This window comes from Bidens hawaiensis, unplaced genomic scaffold (assembly GCF_021521415.1).
Source record: "Bidens hawaiensis isolate Kalapana, Puna unplaced genomic scaffold, B.hawaiensis_p1.1 tig00013803_1, whole genome shotgun sequence".
Taxonomy (NCBI): Eukaryota; Viridiplantae; Streptophyta; class Magnoliopsida; order Asterales; family Asteraceae; genus Bidens; species Bidens hawaiensis.
The window spans coordinates 227,501-246,061 of record NW_027492178.1 but is presented as its reverse complement, the minus strand read 5'-3'; the positions used below and the strand labels follow the sequence as shown (position 1 = coordinate 246,061).

General features: G+C 42.5%; 1 protein-coding gene and 1 pseudogene across 1 annotated transcript in view; one reads left to right on the top strand and one right to left on the bottom strand.

Annotated features, from left to right (window-relative positions):
• LOC143544892 (histone-lysine N-methyltransferase ASHR3-like) lies at nucleotides 1-3,318 on the bottom strand (annotated as a pseudogene).
• A 14,150-nt stretch (nucleotides 3,319-17,468) lies between these two features.
• The window catches only part of LOC143544909 (uncharacterized), a 1,439-nt gene continuing 346 nt past the window's right edge, over nucleotides 17,469-18,561 (top strand). The window contains exon 1 of the mRNA XM_077036887.1: nucleotides 17,469-18,561. This exon is cut by the window's right edge and continues 346 nt beyond it. Within this exon, the coding sequence (XP_076893002.1) occupies nucleotides 17,519-18,561 (1,043 nt within the window). The 5' untranslated portion in view covers nucleotides 17,469-17,518.

Genomic DNA, 18,561 nt, shown 5'->3' with positions numbered 1-18,561 from the left:
TCAGTTAGTAGCTGCACCAGTGGTTGACCGATTAGCACCGAGATAGCCACGACAATTTGAAGCGCCACAATGGCACTTTATTTTATCACGACCATACATCTCATATCTACAATACCAAAATCACAAAGATTATTTATACAGTGTAGCTTTTTATAGTATAGGTTAGGGTGTACGTAAATGATAAACATTACCCATAATCAAATGTTAACTCTTCTTTGGGTTTCGATTGCTTTAGCAGCAAAGATACCGAGATGAGTCTCCCCATTGACATCCCTACAAAATAACATATTTGTCCCATAAGATGATACAATATATTTCTTTTAAGTGCGAATGATGGAGTAAGTATCCACAACCAACCATTTTTCCATAATACAGTTAGGATCACAACTGTGATTTATAAAGCGTGATTCATTCCCCTTGTATTGCGCATCGATGTTGAGGTCTTTTCGGACAGCAACAATATAGAAATTGGTGATATGTTTTCCTTTCATGTCCCAAAACCTCTTCTCACATAAAGCATCATTAATGGCTGAAATGGTAAGATTAACTTATAGTTAGACATAAACTTACCAAAACGAATACAACCATCCAGTTATTCTCTTCAAACTTTAAGCTTCCATAGTTATTAATTTTTGAAAAAATAACAAATCAAAGAATTATATATATACCTTCTCCAACATACTCAATTATGTAATCACCTTTATCGACGAATTCATCGGCTACTACACCCCAACCACAATGTTGTGTCTACATATATGCCAATCATATAAGATGTTATAGAACACTAAGTGTACTACAAAAACTGTACATAGTAGAAGAATTAAATAGTTCTTATTTCTTAGCTTCAAACTTACCTTAACAACCTTAACTTTTTTGTCTTCTTGGTCGAAAGGTCTGTTTGTACAGTTTTCTGAACACGCACAGGCACTCGTACAACTAATATGCACATATCTACAAAAATTGAACATTAGAAATATTATACGTAGAGCTGATAGATAACGAATGCCATGTAGAACATATTAATAGCCGACGAGTTACCTGCATAAACAATCTTCATAGCATATGTCGGAGCAACTTGTGCATCCAGTGCTATGATCCATATCATAACCCTTCTTTTTTACACGGTATATATCTTATTTAAGTTAAGCAAATTATGACATGATGAGCCTAATTGGCATTCAATTTAATTAAATTTTCATTTTGTGTTGTATATAACTATATATAGTAGGAGACAACATAAATGGTGATCGAAGGATACTACGCTTAATATGCACATAAGGAGGCGGCTCCAACTTTTTCGCTACCTTGCGTTTCCACTTGGGATCGATCTTAAATTCCTCTTCCACACATAATATCTCCAGATGACGAAAGACTTCCTATATATGATGAAAAGTCGAAAAGATTTAGTTCATTTTATTCGTTTTTATTTTTGTAAGCATTGAACAGAAAATATATGCAGATTATATTGTGACTTGCAAAGAAGAGTTCAGATATTATTCCAATGCTCACCTCTATGCTATTGATAGGAACTGAAGAATGCACATCTGAAGTTTGCACCAAGTTATTAGGCATGGTGTTACTCGACACGAGATCTAAATTGAATTCCTTTTCCACATATGGGACCGGTAGACGATCAAACACTTCCTGTACGTATGTGATTGAAGTCAATCTAGTTAGTTTCTTTAAACATAAAAAAAATCATTTAGTATTAAAGAGTCAATCTATGTGATGTTTTCTTAGTTTTTCTTGTGAGAGTTGTTCTTAAGAATTTGTATGCAACGAGTTTGTTTGCGGTTTATGCTAGTATTAAACATTAATTTAAACCGAATAAGGTAAGCTATTACTAGGACTATAATGAAAACAATTACTTTTATTACGAAAAGATCTTATTTTTAATATTCGCTTTAGGCCACGAAAAGGTTGAGCCGATCTGATTTTGATCATTGTGCATAGAATAAAGCTTTTCGGGTCATGGTAATTTGGAAAGAAGAGTTTAAACATTGCTGTAAGTCTTACCTTTATACTACTAGTAGGAACTGCATGCTGCACATCAACAAGAGAAATCAGTACTATCATCAACTATAAATTACTCTATAACTTGTTTAATTATTATTTGATCATTTGTGAGTACAAAAATTGTAAGAGTAATACCGTCTTCTAATCTTCTTGAATGCATGTTAACATAACTATTTCAGCGGTTAAGATTTAGACGACACAACATTTAAATAGTAGGAAGTTAAATATGGTTGAAATATAGCCAAATTTAACAAAATTCATTTAAGATAAATATATATTGCTATATCTGATTTTTAAAACGACTTTTAAAAAAACGTTTAGGCAAACGATGCATATTAAGTATTATCCTAGTACGACGTTGCATTTAAAGAAATTATGATAACACGTCTAAGATTACAACTTAACGATGCCTCCAAACACATGATCATGACATGAATGACATGTTTGATTATAAATGTGCGTCTAAACCAATTATATGTAACGTTTTTTTAACATAACAATGATGCGTTGCATTTACATCAACGACGAGTCTAAATGTCATATAGAGACCGGCAACTTAATTGAAGAGAATAGAACAAGGAATTGATTATTGATATAACCTTAGATGGTGGTGAATCAGTAGAATGCCTCCAACATATTATGTCACCTGGTCTCTCCAACATAGGATAAGGTGCACATTTAACATGTGATGCTAAATCACATCTTGAACACCTCTTCAAAGATGTCTTCTTTTTGCAGTGAAAGCATGCCTATTGAATAATCAACAAATGTTGTTAATTAACTAATAACTAATACACTTCCTATATATATATATATATATTGAACATATAAGTGATTTATTTTAAACGTAACACGAACATACATGTTGAGGACATGTGATATCTTTGGATGATCGTAACACGCCAAAACGATCACTTGCACATCTTGAATGATAAGAAACTTTACAATTTGTCATAGAGCATTTCACCTCATCCTCTGGGTAAATTACATTTTCGCATACACGACACTCGGCCTGTAATTAGTATATCATTCAAATATGTTAACAAAAAAAAAGTACACATCAATTCATATTTTTATCATTAATATATACAACTTGATTTAAATTTATAACAATATTGATTAAAACTTATTCTTGAATCCTATATACAACATAAAATGTTCTTGATAAATTTACTAATATTATTATAAACAGAAAAACCATCAAACTCTTACTAGTTTCGGTGCGTCCACGAGAAATGGAAGAAACAAATTGGATTTTGGAACCGAAGTCTTGGCTTTCTTCGATTTCACTGATCTCTTCATTCTTAAATGAGATGGTAGTTTTGTTTTCTTATGAGAAGACAATGTGACAAGTTTGCACAAGTGTGGCATCCTGTTTGCAACTTATAAACCCTAATATACTAATTAATGTTGATACTACATTAATGTATGTTCCTACAATAGAGATTCTGTTGAATGAAAAACATTAATTGTCGATTGAAGTTTGAAATGATTTGGACGTTTTTTGAAAAGGTGGTTTTGTATTTAATGAGTAGATTATAAAGATTAGAGGGTAGTTTTGTCATTCTTAAGTATCTTAAACGGTAAAATATTTGTTTTCTTCCTTAAACATAATAAAAGTGTGTAATTAACATTAATTTTTTTTCCAACTTTGATACAATTTTGAACGAATATATATACCTTTTTATTTTTAATAATTAATATATTAGTTGTATAAAAATTCACAAGCCCATCGACTCATTCAGTGACAGAATCAAGAATTTTTTCCCGTGAGTTAAGTCGAGTCAAAGTTTTAGTATATTACTCGAGCTTTCACAACATCAAAGTTTCCGGGCTAGTGTGGGTTGAGTCGCGTCGGTTTTTATTTAATTTTTCTAAGTGTTATGTCTAAAATTTTAATTGGGTTGGTCTTATGACGCATTTATAATTTTTGTTATTAGTATTTATAGTTATTTTTAAAGTTTTTTATATTTTATAAAAACAAATATTCATTACTAACAAATTTTTAACCAATTTTTTTATACTTAATGGGTTCGAAATTTTTTTAAAAATGATATTTGGTTGGCTCGTTGAAAAAGAACTAATTCACTTGTTAATTCGAAAATACAAGTTATATATAAAACTGAAAAGTTACCGGGTCGAACCACTGGGAGTCTCATCAGTACAATCACCAACTCATCGTCCCACACTCCCACCACCTTACCCACGCAAAGTGGTTGAGCAGTGGCGGATAGAGGTGCACAAACCAGTTTAAAATTCAAAACCTGATTTGTGTTGAAATCGGTTCGGTTTAGTCAACAAAAGTCAAAACCGGTTTATGATCGGTTCGGGTTAAAACCAGTTTCCAGGTCAGGTTACAATCGGTTTCGTTTCGTGTTTTAACCGATTTTTGCCCGGTTTTGGAAAAATCGGTTAACCTACGGTTTCTCGGTTCCAAACCGGTTTCTATATAATCAATTTCAAACCAGTTTAGTTTCGGTTCGATTTTTGGGTCGATTCGGTAAACCGGTTTATTTGCCCGCCTCTAGATCTCAGTTCAGTTTGGTATTTCAGTTTTTATAACATGTGAAGAGGTATGCACCCGCCTTAACATCGAGCGGGGCGGGTCAACCCACAAGATATAGACAAGAGGCTTGAAATCAGGATGTCATGAAGACACAAAGCCAAAACCTATGCGCGTGGCGCATATCACATATGCTCACGCATATCACATATGTTCACGCATCACATATGCTCACGCATCATATATGCTCACGCATATCACATCTGCGCGTGGCGCATCTGCGTGTGGCGCATATCACATATGCTCACGCATCATATATGCTCACGCATATCACATCTGCGCGTGGCGCATCTGCGCGTGGCGCATATCACATATGCTCACGCATATTACATATGCTTGCGCATATCACATCTGCGCATGAAACATCTGCGCGTGAGAATAAAGAGAAGACCTCGCGCATCCCCAGGATAGGCGCATATCACACATGCACATAATCAACCACGTCCTTATCCAAATCAGGATAAGGACAACCATGATTGTGCTCATCAGACAACCTTCCAGAAGGTATCCTTTAAGGAATAAATAATATGCTGATGTTGACAGCTGCCAATGAAGGGTGGACAACTCAGCAAAACCCATGTGTTACCACGTGATTGCACATGGGTCAGGTGAAATACCTTGGTCAGAGAATAATCAATGAAAAAGCACCATGTGTCCTAAAGACACGTGGCGCGAAGCAATAGGAGGAGGCCAAAAAGGCCCTAATTGGGTCTGAGCCCAATCATTGAAAACCCTAATACTATAAATACCACACCACCTCCACAAGGGGAGGTAAGCAAGAAAATACACTCTAAGTCCTTACTCACTTTCAGATTATTATCTTCTCCTACAATATCTTATTCTCACACCGGAGGGTTACCCCAAAGAGGACCCCTCTGTCCCTTTCTGAGGGGTAAGTTCACGGTGCTGCTCGTTTTGTAGGTGGAAGAACTCATATTCCGGAAAACCATCGGTGATATAGCACACTCATACCCGATGAAAGTTGATCGTATACTAGTAAGTCGATCCACGTTTCTTCATTGGCGTCATCACCTGTTACAACGGCAACAAAACCACTATCTCATCAGTTCTCTCTGAAAATCTTCACCATGGTTTCCGGTGTTCGAAATAGCGATCAAGTTCTGGAGGATAATGAGCTTGAGGATGTTAATGAGGGACATCAGTTTCTGAGGGTGCCGCGTGATACTGCGCGCAGCACCAGTAACCATCCCTTCATCACAACACCTCATAGCCAGACTGAAACTCCTCCAGACGATCTCACGTTCCAAAATATGACTGGTGCAAAACAAAAAGGACCAATGGGTCCGGAAGTTAAAACCAATAACCCTAAAGAATGGCTCATAAACGAACAACGGCGTTTAATGGACAAATACAATGAGCTGGTCAAACACAAAAAGTTAGCCGACTTAACACAAAGGCTCGCATTTGATAAACAAACCATTCAGGGAACAACAAAAAGGGCGCGCGCGCAGGAAGATGGTCACTCTGTTCACACCGAACACGCTGATGTTAGTGATGAGGAAGAGGTGCAAAGCATGAGGAAGACGCGAGATACTCATGCAGGAGGTTCACAGCTTCGCGCGCACATGAACATAGCGCCTGGAGCCAAAGTTGATATGGATCTATATACACCGTACAACCCACAAGCAAAAGGGCAAGTGGACGTAACCACACCATATAGGCCAGCCATCTTGGTGAAGCATTCAAAATTCACTGAGCGCATTGCGAAGGCTCCCATTCAACACAAAACCAAGATGCCAAGTGGTCTAGGCAAGTACGATGGTACAACAGATCCAGATGATTTCTTACAAGGTTTTTACAACACTGGAAACCTAGAAAGCTGGACGATGCCAACGTGGTGTCACATGTTTGCTCGCTGCCTCACGGGCGCAGCGCGTGTCTGGTTCGAAAGCTTGCCGACAGGACAAATCGATGGGTTCGAAGAGCTATTGGAGAAGTTCCAGGCTCACTTTGTACAGCAGCGCAGACACACGCGCGACCCCGATGACATCATGCACTGCGTGCGCAGGAATGATGAAACCATTGAAGACTACATAACTCGTTTCAATCAGGAATCTCTTGCAATTGGAGGTATCACTGAACAACTCTTGCGCGTGGCCTTTATACAAGGTGCGCGCAGTGATCAACTCCGCAGAGCTCTCGTGAGCAGAGATGGCATGCCAACCACTTGGGCTAAGCTTATGGAAGCATCGCGAGTCTTCTCGCGAAATGAAAAACAAATTGCCCAAGACAGAGCAAGAGATAGAGGGCATCAAACAGAAGCACCACGCAACAATGAAAGGAGGGGCAAACAAAACTCCGTATGGTCCAGGTTGCAACAAACCAGTTATTCTCCCGCAGAAAAGCAAGCGCAACAAAGTTCACCCCAGCCCCAAAAAGACATTCGTAATCGCGGAGAAGGTGACAAGAGGGAAGGCGGCAGAGAGCCTAACAGACCTCTACCAAGAATATGGACTCCCCTCACCAAAACGCCTTCGCAAGTGTTAAGCACAGAGAATGTCCAGTTTAAAAGCCCCAAGCCATTACTCCATAAGGGACCACAAAACAGTGGCAAGTATTGTGAGTTTCACAAGTCCACAGGGCACAACACCGATGCATGCCACCATTTGAAGGATGCGATTGAAAGAGATGTGAAATCAGGCAAGTTGGCTCACCTGGTGAAAAACCCAAGACCAGAGAATGAACAACCAGACGGAGCCTCAGCCAGTAAAAAATTCAAAAGAATCTGTGTAGCTGAAGGAGGAAGGCAAGGGCAAATATCGAGGAAGAGAAGCGCGCAAGTCCAAGGGGATTGGCGCGAGCAACAAGTAATCTTCCCAAGAATCAGAGGAGGCCCGTCTATCAGCAGTCCTCTAGTCATCACTGCACACATCGCTCATTATGAGGTGTCAAAAGTCCTGGTGGACACCGGCAGTGAATCAGACATCATGTATGAGCAATGTTTCAGGAAGTTGGATCCAGCAGACCAAGCAAGGCTCGAAATTGTGAATGCACCAATCTCGGGTGTCTCAAACGAAATTATTCACCCCCTAGGTCAGATACAATTCGAACTAACTATGGGGGATGAGAAACACAAGCGAGCTGAAATTGTCAACTTCTTGGTCTTGCCCACCACTTCATGCCATAATATGATCTTGGGTAGAGGAACGATTTCCCAATTCAACGCCATACCGTCACCAGCGCACGGCGCGTTGGGGTTCCCAACACCAACAGGAGTAACATTTGTATACCGAGATCATTTGTGCGCAGTAACAAGTATACCGCGAGAAGGGAGAATGAAGCTTCCAATGGCAAACAACGCGCCAGAGGAATGGATTCTCAACCCAAAATTCCCAGAACAAACAATCACAATTGGAGCTACGATATCAGATGACACAAGGGTGAGAATGAAAAGATTGCTCACAACGTATATATCTCGGTCTTCGCGTGGCAACATTCTGATATGACTGGGGTTCCGCGAGACCTGGCGCAGCATTCTCTCTACACATTCAAGTCTGTAGAGCCAATTGCTCAAAAGAAAAGAGTCATGGGGGATGAGAAGGCAAAGGCCATGAATGAGCAAGTAGAAGATCTACTGCGCGCAAATATCATCCGCCCAATACGATACCAAACATGGGTAGCCAATCCTGTGATGGTAAAGAAGAGCAATGGGTCATGGAGAATGTGCATTGATTTCAAGGACCTCAACAAAGCGTGTCCAAAAGATTGTTACCCCCTCCCAAACATTGACGCGAAGGTGGACTCTGTGGCGCCATTTAAGCTCAAATGTTTACTGGATGCCTATAAGGGCTATCACCAAATTCAAATGGCACCACAAGATGAGGACAAGACTGCCTTCAGAACTGACAAGGGTGTTTTCTGTTACACAAAAATGCCCTTTGGTTTGAAGAATGCTGGAGCCACTTACCAAAGACTAATGGATGCGGTTTTCAACGAGCAAATTGGAAGAAACTTAGAAGTCTACGTGGATGATTTGGTGATTAAAAGCAGGGAGGAAAAACAAATGCTCAAAGACATCGAAGAATTTGGCGCCTAAAGGAAGTAAACATGAAGCTCAACCCGAGCAAATGCACATTCGGCGTAGAAGAAGGGAAATTTCTCGGTGTAATGGTCACAAAGGATGGTTTCAAGGTGAACCCATAGAAGGTGGAGACTATCCTTGACATGCCCTCACCATCCACCATGAAGGAAGTTCAAAAGTTGAATGGCAGATTGGTATCAATTAACAGGTTCCTAGCAAACCATGCAAGCAAATCTACCCCATTCGTTAACACATTGAGAAATTGCTTAAAGAAAAGCCAATTCAAGTGGACGCCTGAGGCCGAGCAAGCTTTCAATGAGATAAAAGAATGTCTGATAAATCTGCCTGCGCTCACAGCTCCACTTCCTGGTGAAACTTTAACGTTGTACCTGTCAGCAGGAGAGCGCGCCATTGGCGCAGTATTACTGGTGGATCGCAAAGGAATCCAAACACCAATTTATTATGTAAGTCGGGTGCTGACAGATCCTGAGACGCGCTACACCATCATAGAAAAGTTAGTTTTATCACTAACGCATGCGTCGCGCAAGCTTCACATATATTTCAATGGTCATCCTATTAAAGTCCTGACTGGTTACAACATCCAGCAAGTCTTGCGGCGTCCCGCGCTCTCAGGAAGGCTGACAAAATGGGCGCTGGAATAAGGAGAGCACACGATCGCCTATAAGCCTCGTCCAGCAATCAAGGGACAAGTCTTAGCTGATTTCATCGCAGAAATCCCTGAAGGAAAAGTTGAAGAGGCTCAGCGCGAATTAGACCCTCCGCAAGCCAATAATGAAGAAAACGTTTGGAGATTATTCACTGACGGAGCTTCAAACAACGAAGGGTCCGGCGCAGGCCTCAAGCTGGTGGATCCGGAAAATCATGAGTATACTTACGCAATCAGGTTGGATTTCAAGAGCACCAACAATGAAGCTGAGTATGAAGCCCTGCTGGCTGGTTTGCGCATCGCGCACAAGTTCGGAGTCAAAAAGCTAGAGGCTCATGTAGATTCATACCTGGTAGCAGCGCAAGTCAATGGCCTTTATGATGCCAAGGAGAACACCATGCCTCTGTATCTAGAGCAGGCGAAAAAACTCATCGAACAATTTGAATCTTTCAGAATCATACACATTCCGCGCAGTGAAAATAAGTCTGCCGACGCGCTGAGCAAGATGGCATCAACCAGCTTCGATCACTTTGGCAAAGATGTCAGGGTGGAAGTAATGAGCAACCCGTCGGTGGGAGCGAAGTCTGTCCTTGTAATTCATACAACACCTTCATCATGGATAACTCCAATAATGGAATTCTTGAAGGAGGGAAAGGTACCGGACGATCGTGCACAGGCGAGGAAGATAAGACACAAGTCGCAGAACTACGAACTGCTTGATGGTACGTTATATCGACGCTCTTATCTTGGACCGCTCATGAAATGCCTGGATGCTGAGGAAGCAAGCTATGTGATCAGAGAGATACACGAAGGAATCTATGGAATACATGCTGGCCCGCGCATGGTGGTTGCCAAGGCAATGAACGCAGGTTACTATTGGCCAGGCATGTACTTGGACGCGTTAAAAGAGATCCAAAAATGCAAAGCGTGTCAGAGCTATGCGCCAAACACCATGCGGCCAAAGAACAACTTGATTCCGGTGACCTCTGCATGGCCTTTCCACAAGTGGGCAATCGATATTGTGGGTCCCTTACCACAAGCGCTGGGGCGAGTAAAGTTTTTGGTAGTGGCAGTAGACTATTTCACAAAATGGGTTGAAGCCAAGCCACTAGCAAAAATCACAGCCGAGGCAATGAAGCAATTTATTTGGAGCCATATCATATGCCGTTTTGGCCTGCCAATGGAAATTGTGAACGACAATGGCAAACAATTCACTGACAGGAAGATATCCAGTTGGCTCAAGGAATTGCGCATCAACCAAGTCTTCACTTCAGTATACCACCCTCAAGGGAATGGCCAAGTGGAGCGCGCGAACCAAAGCTTGCTGAATGGGCTGAAGAAAAGGTTGGAGGGAGAATCCCATGCATGGGTCGAGGAGTTACCTAATGTCCTGTGGGCACACAGGACATTATGCAAAACCAGCAATGGCGAGTCCCCGTGCAGCCTAACCTATGGAACGGAGGCTATGATTCCAGCAGAGATTGGATGCCCATCCTATAGAGTGCTCATGATGAGTAAAAAAGACAACGAGCAAGAAAGGAGGTTGGATCTCAACTTACTTGAAGGGCGCAGAGAGGCGGCTATCATCAGTGAAGCCAAATACAAGAAAAAACTAGAAAAATATTACAATCAGCGCGTGAAAGAATGCCACTTCAAGAAGAATGATTTTGTCCTTCGGAACAATGAAGCTAGTCGCGCAATACCCCCGGGAAAGATGTCTCCCAACTGGGAGGGACCTTATCAAGTCTCGGAAGAATTGGGAAAAGGCGCATACGCTTTAAAATATTTGAATGGAAAGAAGATCCCGCGCACATGGAACGCAGCACAGCTTATAAAATGTTTCATGTAAAAGTTGTCAAGTTTGTAATCAAGGCCCCTTTAAGCCATTATGAATAATGATGCGCGCTATTTTCTCTTAATGTGTGTTCTATTACCTTTTGCATACATGTTTCACACTTCCCTTTATTAATTTTGAGCAATATGACAACATTGTATTGACATCAAACTAAAAATAAAACGAAGTAAAACATACATGCGCGAGCTTCAAGCTCAAACGCGTTAACGAGTTTTAACTCTAAAACGTCGGGGCCTTAGCCAAATAATATGAGCCTTAGCTCAAATCACTCACAACATCCATCCTGCATGCTGCGCAGCTAGACCATAAAAGTACCTAAGCACAACTAAGGCAAAGCACATGCCAAAACATAGTTGTTAAGGTCTCAGGTCGAGGTCGCGCATGGGATTATAATGGATATCAGAGTAACACATACTTACACGTAAATGCTAAAAAACTCATTCATAATTCCCTATAATAAATGCGCGATAACGTCGCGCAAAGGAGGAATAATGAAGTGCCAAGGCACGTGTCAGCATATTCAGAATATTGCAAAATAACTTGAAATGTGACAACTGTTAAGGATTAAATAAAATAATTTCCTTACAGCCTTGTCCAAGTTTCAATGTGTAAGCATACCTTATATTCAACGAGCACAAACATGCAATATAAAGAGATGAATTGGGAATGCGCAAGATGCGAATAAGGGAAAAACAAAATTTCATTCCAAAACATAGAAGTTTACAAATTTACAAAATGATGAGATAAAAACTACAAACAAAAAAAAACATGAAGGGCTTTTCAAGTCTCTATATCAACATCAGCCTCTTCATCGTCCTCATCATTACCTCCTCCCTCAGCATCTGGCGCAGCCCGCTCCTCGTCATCTCCAAACTTACCATAATCAAGCTGTTCGTCTTGAATGGAGTCGTCTTCTATCACGATAGTGTCAGGAGTAGGTCCTTTGGCCACGCCAGAGCCGCTAGCAGAGGCAGCATTGCCCGCGCCATCATCGCTGCCACCAGTCCCTTCACATTCGTCAAGTAATTTCTTTAGCGCGCCAAGATCGGGCTGGTCAGCAAGCGCGGCTATCTGCAAGTCGCAAGGAAAAGTATGAGTACAAAAGATTAGGAAAATAAGTCAAGGTAAACTCATTAAGGTTAAAATACCTGCTCAAGGATGGGAATTGGAGTATTCAAGTACTTCTCCCCCACCTCGGCCATGTCAGCGCAGACAACGTCGAGCTGATAAGGGTAGTCGGATGGATTCTTCTTCAGCATGCCATATTCATAGCCATCCTTAAACCCTTCAGCTCGACCCACCAAGCGCGACGCAGCATTGCAATCCATCACAAGGGTCTGAAACTCGTCTGAGTATTTCATCGCATAAGCGCAACGAGTCACACCCTGTGAAACTAGCCATTGACGATCCTGCGCGAGGGAATAAACAAACGTCTCAAGAGCAGGAATCTGAGAGTTTAACAACTCAACAGTTTCCTTGGTTTGTTTTAGCTCTTCTCTGTCAGACGCTGCTGCCGCCAAGGCTTCATTCTTTTCTGCTCGCGCAGCATCGAGCTCTTCTCTGTCAGACGCTGCTGCCGCCAAGGCTTCATTCTTTTCTGCTCGCGCAGCATCGAGCTCTTTTCTGTCAGACGCTGCTGCCGCCAAGGCTTCATTCTTTTCTGCTCGCGCAGCATCAAGCTCTTTCTTCAGGCGCGCAACCTCACTCTCTAATAAAGATTTGTCAGTGTTAGCCTGCGCAAGAGTTTGATCACGCGCCTCTGCCTCCAACTCCAAGTCACACGCTCGACGCGCGTACCTGGCCGCATCCGCTTCTGCCGCTTGCAGCTTCTCCCGCGCAGCCTGCAGCTTATGCCCGCGCTTCACAAAGGCAGCGTTGGCACTTGCTCGGTTCTCGCTAAGTTCTGCTTGGAGTTTCTCAGCTCTCTCTCGAGCATCAGAAAGATTCCAAGCAGAAATCTTATCCTCTTGCTTGGCCTCCACAAGGGCATCACGCACTTTTATATAATCATTGCGAAGCTCTTGGGAGGCAGCAAAGAACGCAGACCCAGCAAAAAGGTGGTCGTTGAGCAAGTCCACGCGAGCGCGGTCCTCCTGAAACCTCCTTTCAGCCGGAGGAACAGAGTAAGCCCAGAAGTCTTCACACACGCCCATGGATTGAAATGAGCTATCTTCAGTAATATTCCAGCTCGGGCAGTATATGTGATCGGCTTCCTGCAAACACAAAACCACGCAAAAGCAACGTTTTAGTCATCTAAACACTAATCTGGAAGTCCGCACAACGGAGAAAAACAAACTTATACCTGCGGAGAGCCGGCAGAAAAGTCAGCACCAGCCCCACGAGAAGAAGGCTGCACCACGAAATCTCGTGGCGCTACAGGGCTTGCGCGGCCACCATCAGAGCCTTCAGAATTGACCTCCTCATCATCCTCTGTAACAGGTCTCTTCTCCTGCGACTTGGAAAAATCAAAAACAGTCTCACGAGGGCTGCGCGCAGGAAGAGGTGAGGGAGGTCTTGACGCCGTTAGATCAGCACATAAAATAGTCTCCTGCTCCTTAGTAATCCCAATGAGAGGAGATTCAGTGCTTGTTGGAGCAGGAGCAGAACTAACGGCGCCGGCGCCAGCAGTGCCACCAGCAGCTTATGTGCCAGCTATAATTCCTATGAAAAAACCAACAAGGAGCAATGATTCATGACTTGATCTAAAGGAAAAAATCAGAAAATCAAAGCGCAATAAATACCTTGGCGCACCGCCGTCCGCGAATTGAGCATCGCCATGAAGTCCATTTCACCCATTTTCGAGGGTAAAACAGGGGATTTCAAAGCAACCTTCGGCGCAGCCTCGGTACCTTGCTGCGCCTGAGGTTGAGCCACCAAAGTCGCCGGCTCTACAAACATTTGAGTGAGCAAAGCTTCATTAATAACTCTATCGGAATCACGCTCATAAAACCACAAAATATAAACAAAGTATACCTGTTGGAGAAGATGAAACAGCAGGCGCAGCGCCGCTTCCCTTGTCCGCCGGGTGAAGAGATGAGGTGGCAGCACCATACCTCCTGTGGACGGGAGGATTGCCCACACCTCGAGGCAAAGAAGACGAGGAAAACTTGGAGGTAAATCCCTTGGTTTTCTCAAGTCCCTTCGCTTGGGTAGGAGGAAGATTCTGGGCAACAGGGGCATCATTTTTCTTCTGTTTTTTACTGGCCCCTTCGCCAGTTTTGCCTTTAGCTTTGCGCTTGAGTTGTAGCGCCTCAGCTGCTTCCTCCTCCACCTCCTCTTCCGTAAGCTCCAACTCATAGTTCTCGAGCGCATCTACAATACGTGCAACAGAAATGTTAACCAAATTTGGTATTCTAAAGGCATAAGCATAAGTACAAAGGCTTACCAGGCGCATCGCTGTCAAAGCAAAATTCTAAATCGACAGGGATGAACATATCATCGAAGCGATCGGGGAAAGCAACTTCCCCAGCGCTCAGCGCGACAGAGCCGCCCTCCATATGCTCGTCATAGGCGGCGTGGACGTATTCCTTGCTTACTGCATAAAACAAGACAAATGATATCAGCAAAACGAATTATATTCGCGCAGAAATAATGCAATGAGCTAATAACTCACCTAAGCCATCAACATGGACGACGGGCTCAGTCGCGCTGTCGGTCCACCTCTTGCTCATACCAACCCCCACCGGCGCCTCCTCGCAAATATTCTTGGCGGGGGATGGTTCAGCAGATAACTTGTTAACCCATGCGCCCGTTGGGTTCTTAAGAACATTCTCATCCGCGGGCGCAGAAGTGATCGAGCGCATGGTCATGCGGATAGGAATCACACCAGCCTTAATATAAAAAAAATTTCCAGCCCAGTCATGAAGGCTTTTGAAGGAAACAGTGCAGCACTTAACCTTCTGACTGCGCGGTATGAATGAGAACCAAGAATCTTGGATTTTTGGCTTGTAAAAATATTGAAAGCGCCGAGGGGTGGGCTCCTCGCACTGAGCTTTGTACATGAACTCAAAATGAGTCATGCGCACTAGTCCACAAGGATGGACTTGGGATATGTGAATCCCATAAAACTGAAGGAGCGCACCCATAAACGTTGTCATCGGAAGACGAAGGTTACAGTGAGTGAAAATTTGAGAGTATAAAGAGATATAGCCGGTGGGCGGATCTGCCGCCGTTTGCCCGGTCGCCGGGAGCAGACAGCTGTACTTAGGGAGAAAACCCTGAGAGGCGACGAGATTGTCGAAGTCAGACTGTTTCAATTTGCAGGGAATCTCATCCCATCTCTTCACTGTTTTGTTCTTCCCCACCTCCTCCGACGAGGCCTAGGCAGCCCGTTTACCCTTGCCGGTCTTCTTCAAAGTGGACATAACTAACGATTTTACACGGCGTTTGCTGGGGGAAATTGTGGTGTCTAGGTTATCAGACATACAACTGTGAATCAAACAGCGGTTACTTTAAGCACGGAAATCTGGAAGCAAAAGATGAAGGCTCTTAATCGAAATGAAAATTGAAGGAGAAAGAGCTCTGAAAATAACAATGAAGATGAAGAAAAAACTACTCAAAAGGCTTGCTTTTATAGGCCCAGGAGAGAGAAAGAAACAGGTAATGATCAGAGTTACGCTCACGCGCCCCCACTCGCAGGTGCAGGCCAACATGAGCGCGACACGTGTTCCTGACACTGTATGAGGAGACATGAAAGGCCACTGTAGCACCTCGAGCACACGAAAAGTCTGACACATAACGTCTCCATCTCTGACGCATGTCAGCACCAACCAACCACGTACATGGACGATTCATTTCAATCAAAATGATAGAATTTCGCGCAACGCACATATGAGAAATGAAAAAGAAAAGACAAACCCTATTAAAAGAGCAAACTATTAAGTCTAATATCTATCTTACCTCGCTCGCGTGAGACAAGACACACATTAGACTGGGGGGGCTTGAAGAGGTATGCACCCGCCTTAACATCGAGCGGGGCGGGTCAACCCACAAGATATAGACAATAGGCTTGAAATCAGGATGCCATGAAGACACAAAGCCAAAACCTATGCGCGTGGCGCATATCACATATGCTCACGCATATCACATATGTTCACGCATCACATATGCTCACGCGTATCACATATGCTCACGCATCATATATGCTCACGCATATCACATCTGCGCGTGGCGCATCTGCGTGTGGCGCATATCACATATGCTCACGCATCATATATGCTCACGCATATCACATCTGCGCGTGGCGCATATCACATATGCTCACGCATATTACATATGCTTGCGCATATCACATCTGCGCATGAAACATCTGCGCGTGAGAATAAAGAGAAGACCTCGCGCATCCCCAGGATAGGCGCATATCACACATGCACATAATCAACTACGTCCTTATCCAAATCAGGATAAGGACAACCATGATTGTGCTCATCAGACAACCTTCCAGAAGGTATCCTTTAAGGAATAAAGAATATGCTGATGTTGACAGCTGCCAATGAAGGGTGGACAACTCAGCAAAACCCATGTGCTACCACGTGATTGCACATGGGTCAGGTGAAATACCTTGGTCAGAGAATAATCAATGAAAAAGCACCAGGTGTCCTAAGGACACGTGGCGCGAAGCAATAAGAGGAGGCCAAAAAGGCCCTAATTGGGTCTGAGCCCAATAATTGGAAACCCTAATACTATAAATACCACACCACCTCCACAAGGGGAGGTAAGCAAGAAAATACATTCTAAGTCCTTACTCACTTTCAGATTATTATCTTCTCCTACAATATCTTATTCTCACACCGGAGGGTTACCCCAAAGAGGACCCCTCTGTCCCTTTCTGAGGGGTAAGTTCACGGTGCTGCTCATTTTGTAAGTGGAAGAACTCATATTCCGGAAAACCATCGGTGATATAGCACACTCATACCCGAGGAAAGTTGATCGTATACTAGTAAGTCGATCCACGTTTCTTCAACATGCAAAAACAAAACCGAACCATAAATTTAGTTTCCATTAATATAAAACCAAACCGTCAATTTTTATTTCGTTTTTTTATACTCACTTTAAAATGTTAAATAAAATTTTTAAACAATTAACCCATAACCCGACCCGAGTAGCCTACATATAATATTATGTTCAAACATAATCACAGCACAATATCTTTGAATACATGAACCAGCCAATAAAGACCTGCAACAATAATCAACATTCAACACATCTTCATCATTTCTTTTACTCCAAGACTTATATTACTATTGAAGGTATATTTAATATTTAGTGTTTCAGTTTCTTGGTTTATTATTTATTAATACTACTTGATATTATCATGTAATAATCATCATAAAGTTGAAAGCTTTTAGGTTAATTATGCTAAGTTAATCAAGAAAAATGATGGGTCAAGATCAGTTTCTTCTCAGAGGCATTTTATCAAACACCTTATCTGCATTAACTATAAATGACCAACAAGATGTTATTCAACAAATTGAACAACAAGAACAAGAAATTAAGCAACTGAGAACACACCTGGCTGAATATGCAGTCAAGGAAGCACAAATTCAATCCGATAAGCGCGTTCTCGAAACTCGGATTGCGTTAATACGTAAGGCGTTTGATCAAGAACAACAAGAGCTTGTCGAAGCTAAGACGAAAGCTGTAGCGTATCGACAAGAGATAATCGAAGAGAATGTTAGGCTCGGGTACGCGTTAGAACTTGCTCAAGAGGAAAGGTCTATGTTTGTGTCGTCTTTGGTGCCGTTTCTTGCGGATCAGTCGCTTCGTCCTGCAATGCTTGATGCGGTTTCGGTTGTTAGTAATCTTAGGATTTTGTTTAAACATAACAAAGAAAGACTCGCGGTAACCGAAAGAAAGCTAAGGGATTCTCAATATCAGCCTCAAGTTTTGCATACTCGTACTAAAGATCTATCTAAGTGGACCCCACAAAGCTTTTACGAGTCACCGGAAACAGTTCGTAATTTACCATCAATTCTTGAAGACGAACACGAAAACGAACACGAACAAGAACAATCTTTGTCACACCAAGAAACTGATGATTTATCAGAAGATGATGATTTGGATATTAATAATAAACCGCTTCCTACAATCGAGGGTTTGCAGATACTAGGCGAGCCGTTTCCTGGTAACGAAATTCAAGCGAGCGGGTACTCAAGAAACGGGACGACGCATTGCGGGTTTGAGTGGGTTCGTCATTTTCAAGACGGGTCGTTCGTGTACATTGAAGGTGCAAAACAGCCCTTGTATACGGTTACAGCCGATGATGTGGATACTTATCTTTGTGTTGAAGTTCAGCCGCTTGATGACCGTGAACGAAAGGGTGAAGTCGTAACGTGTTTCGCAAATGACCACCAGAAGATCACGTGTCATCGCGATATGCTTCATGAAATCGAGAAAACGTTAACTTTAGGTCACGCGAG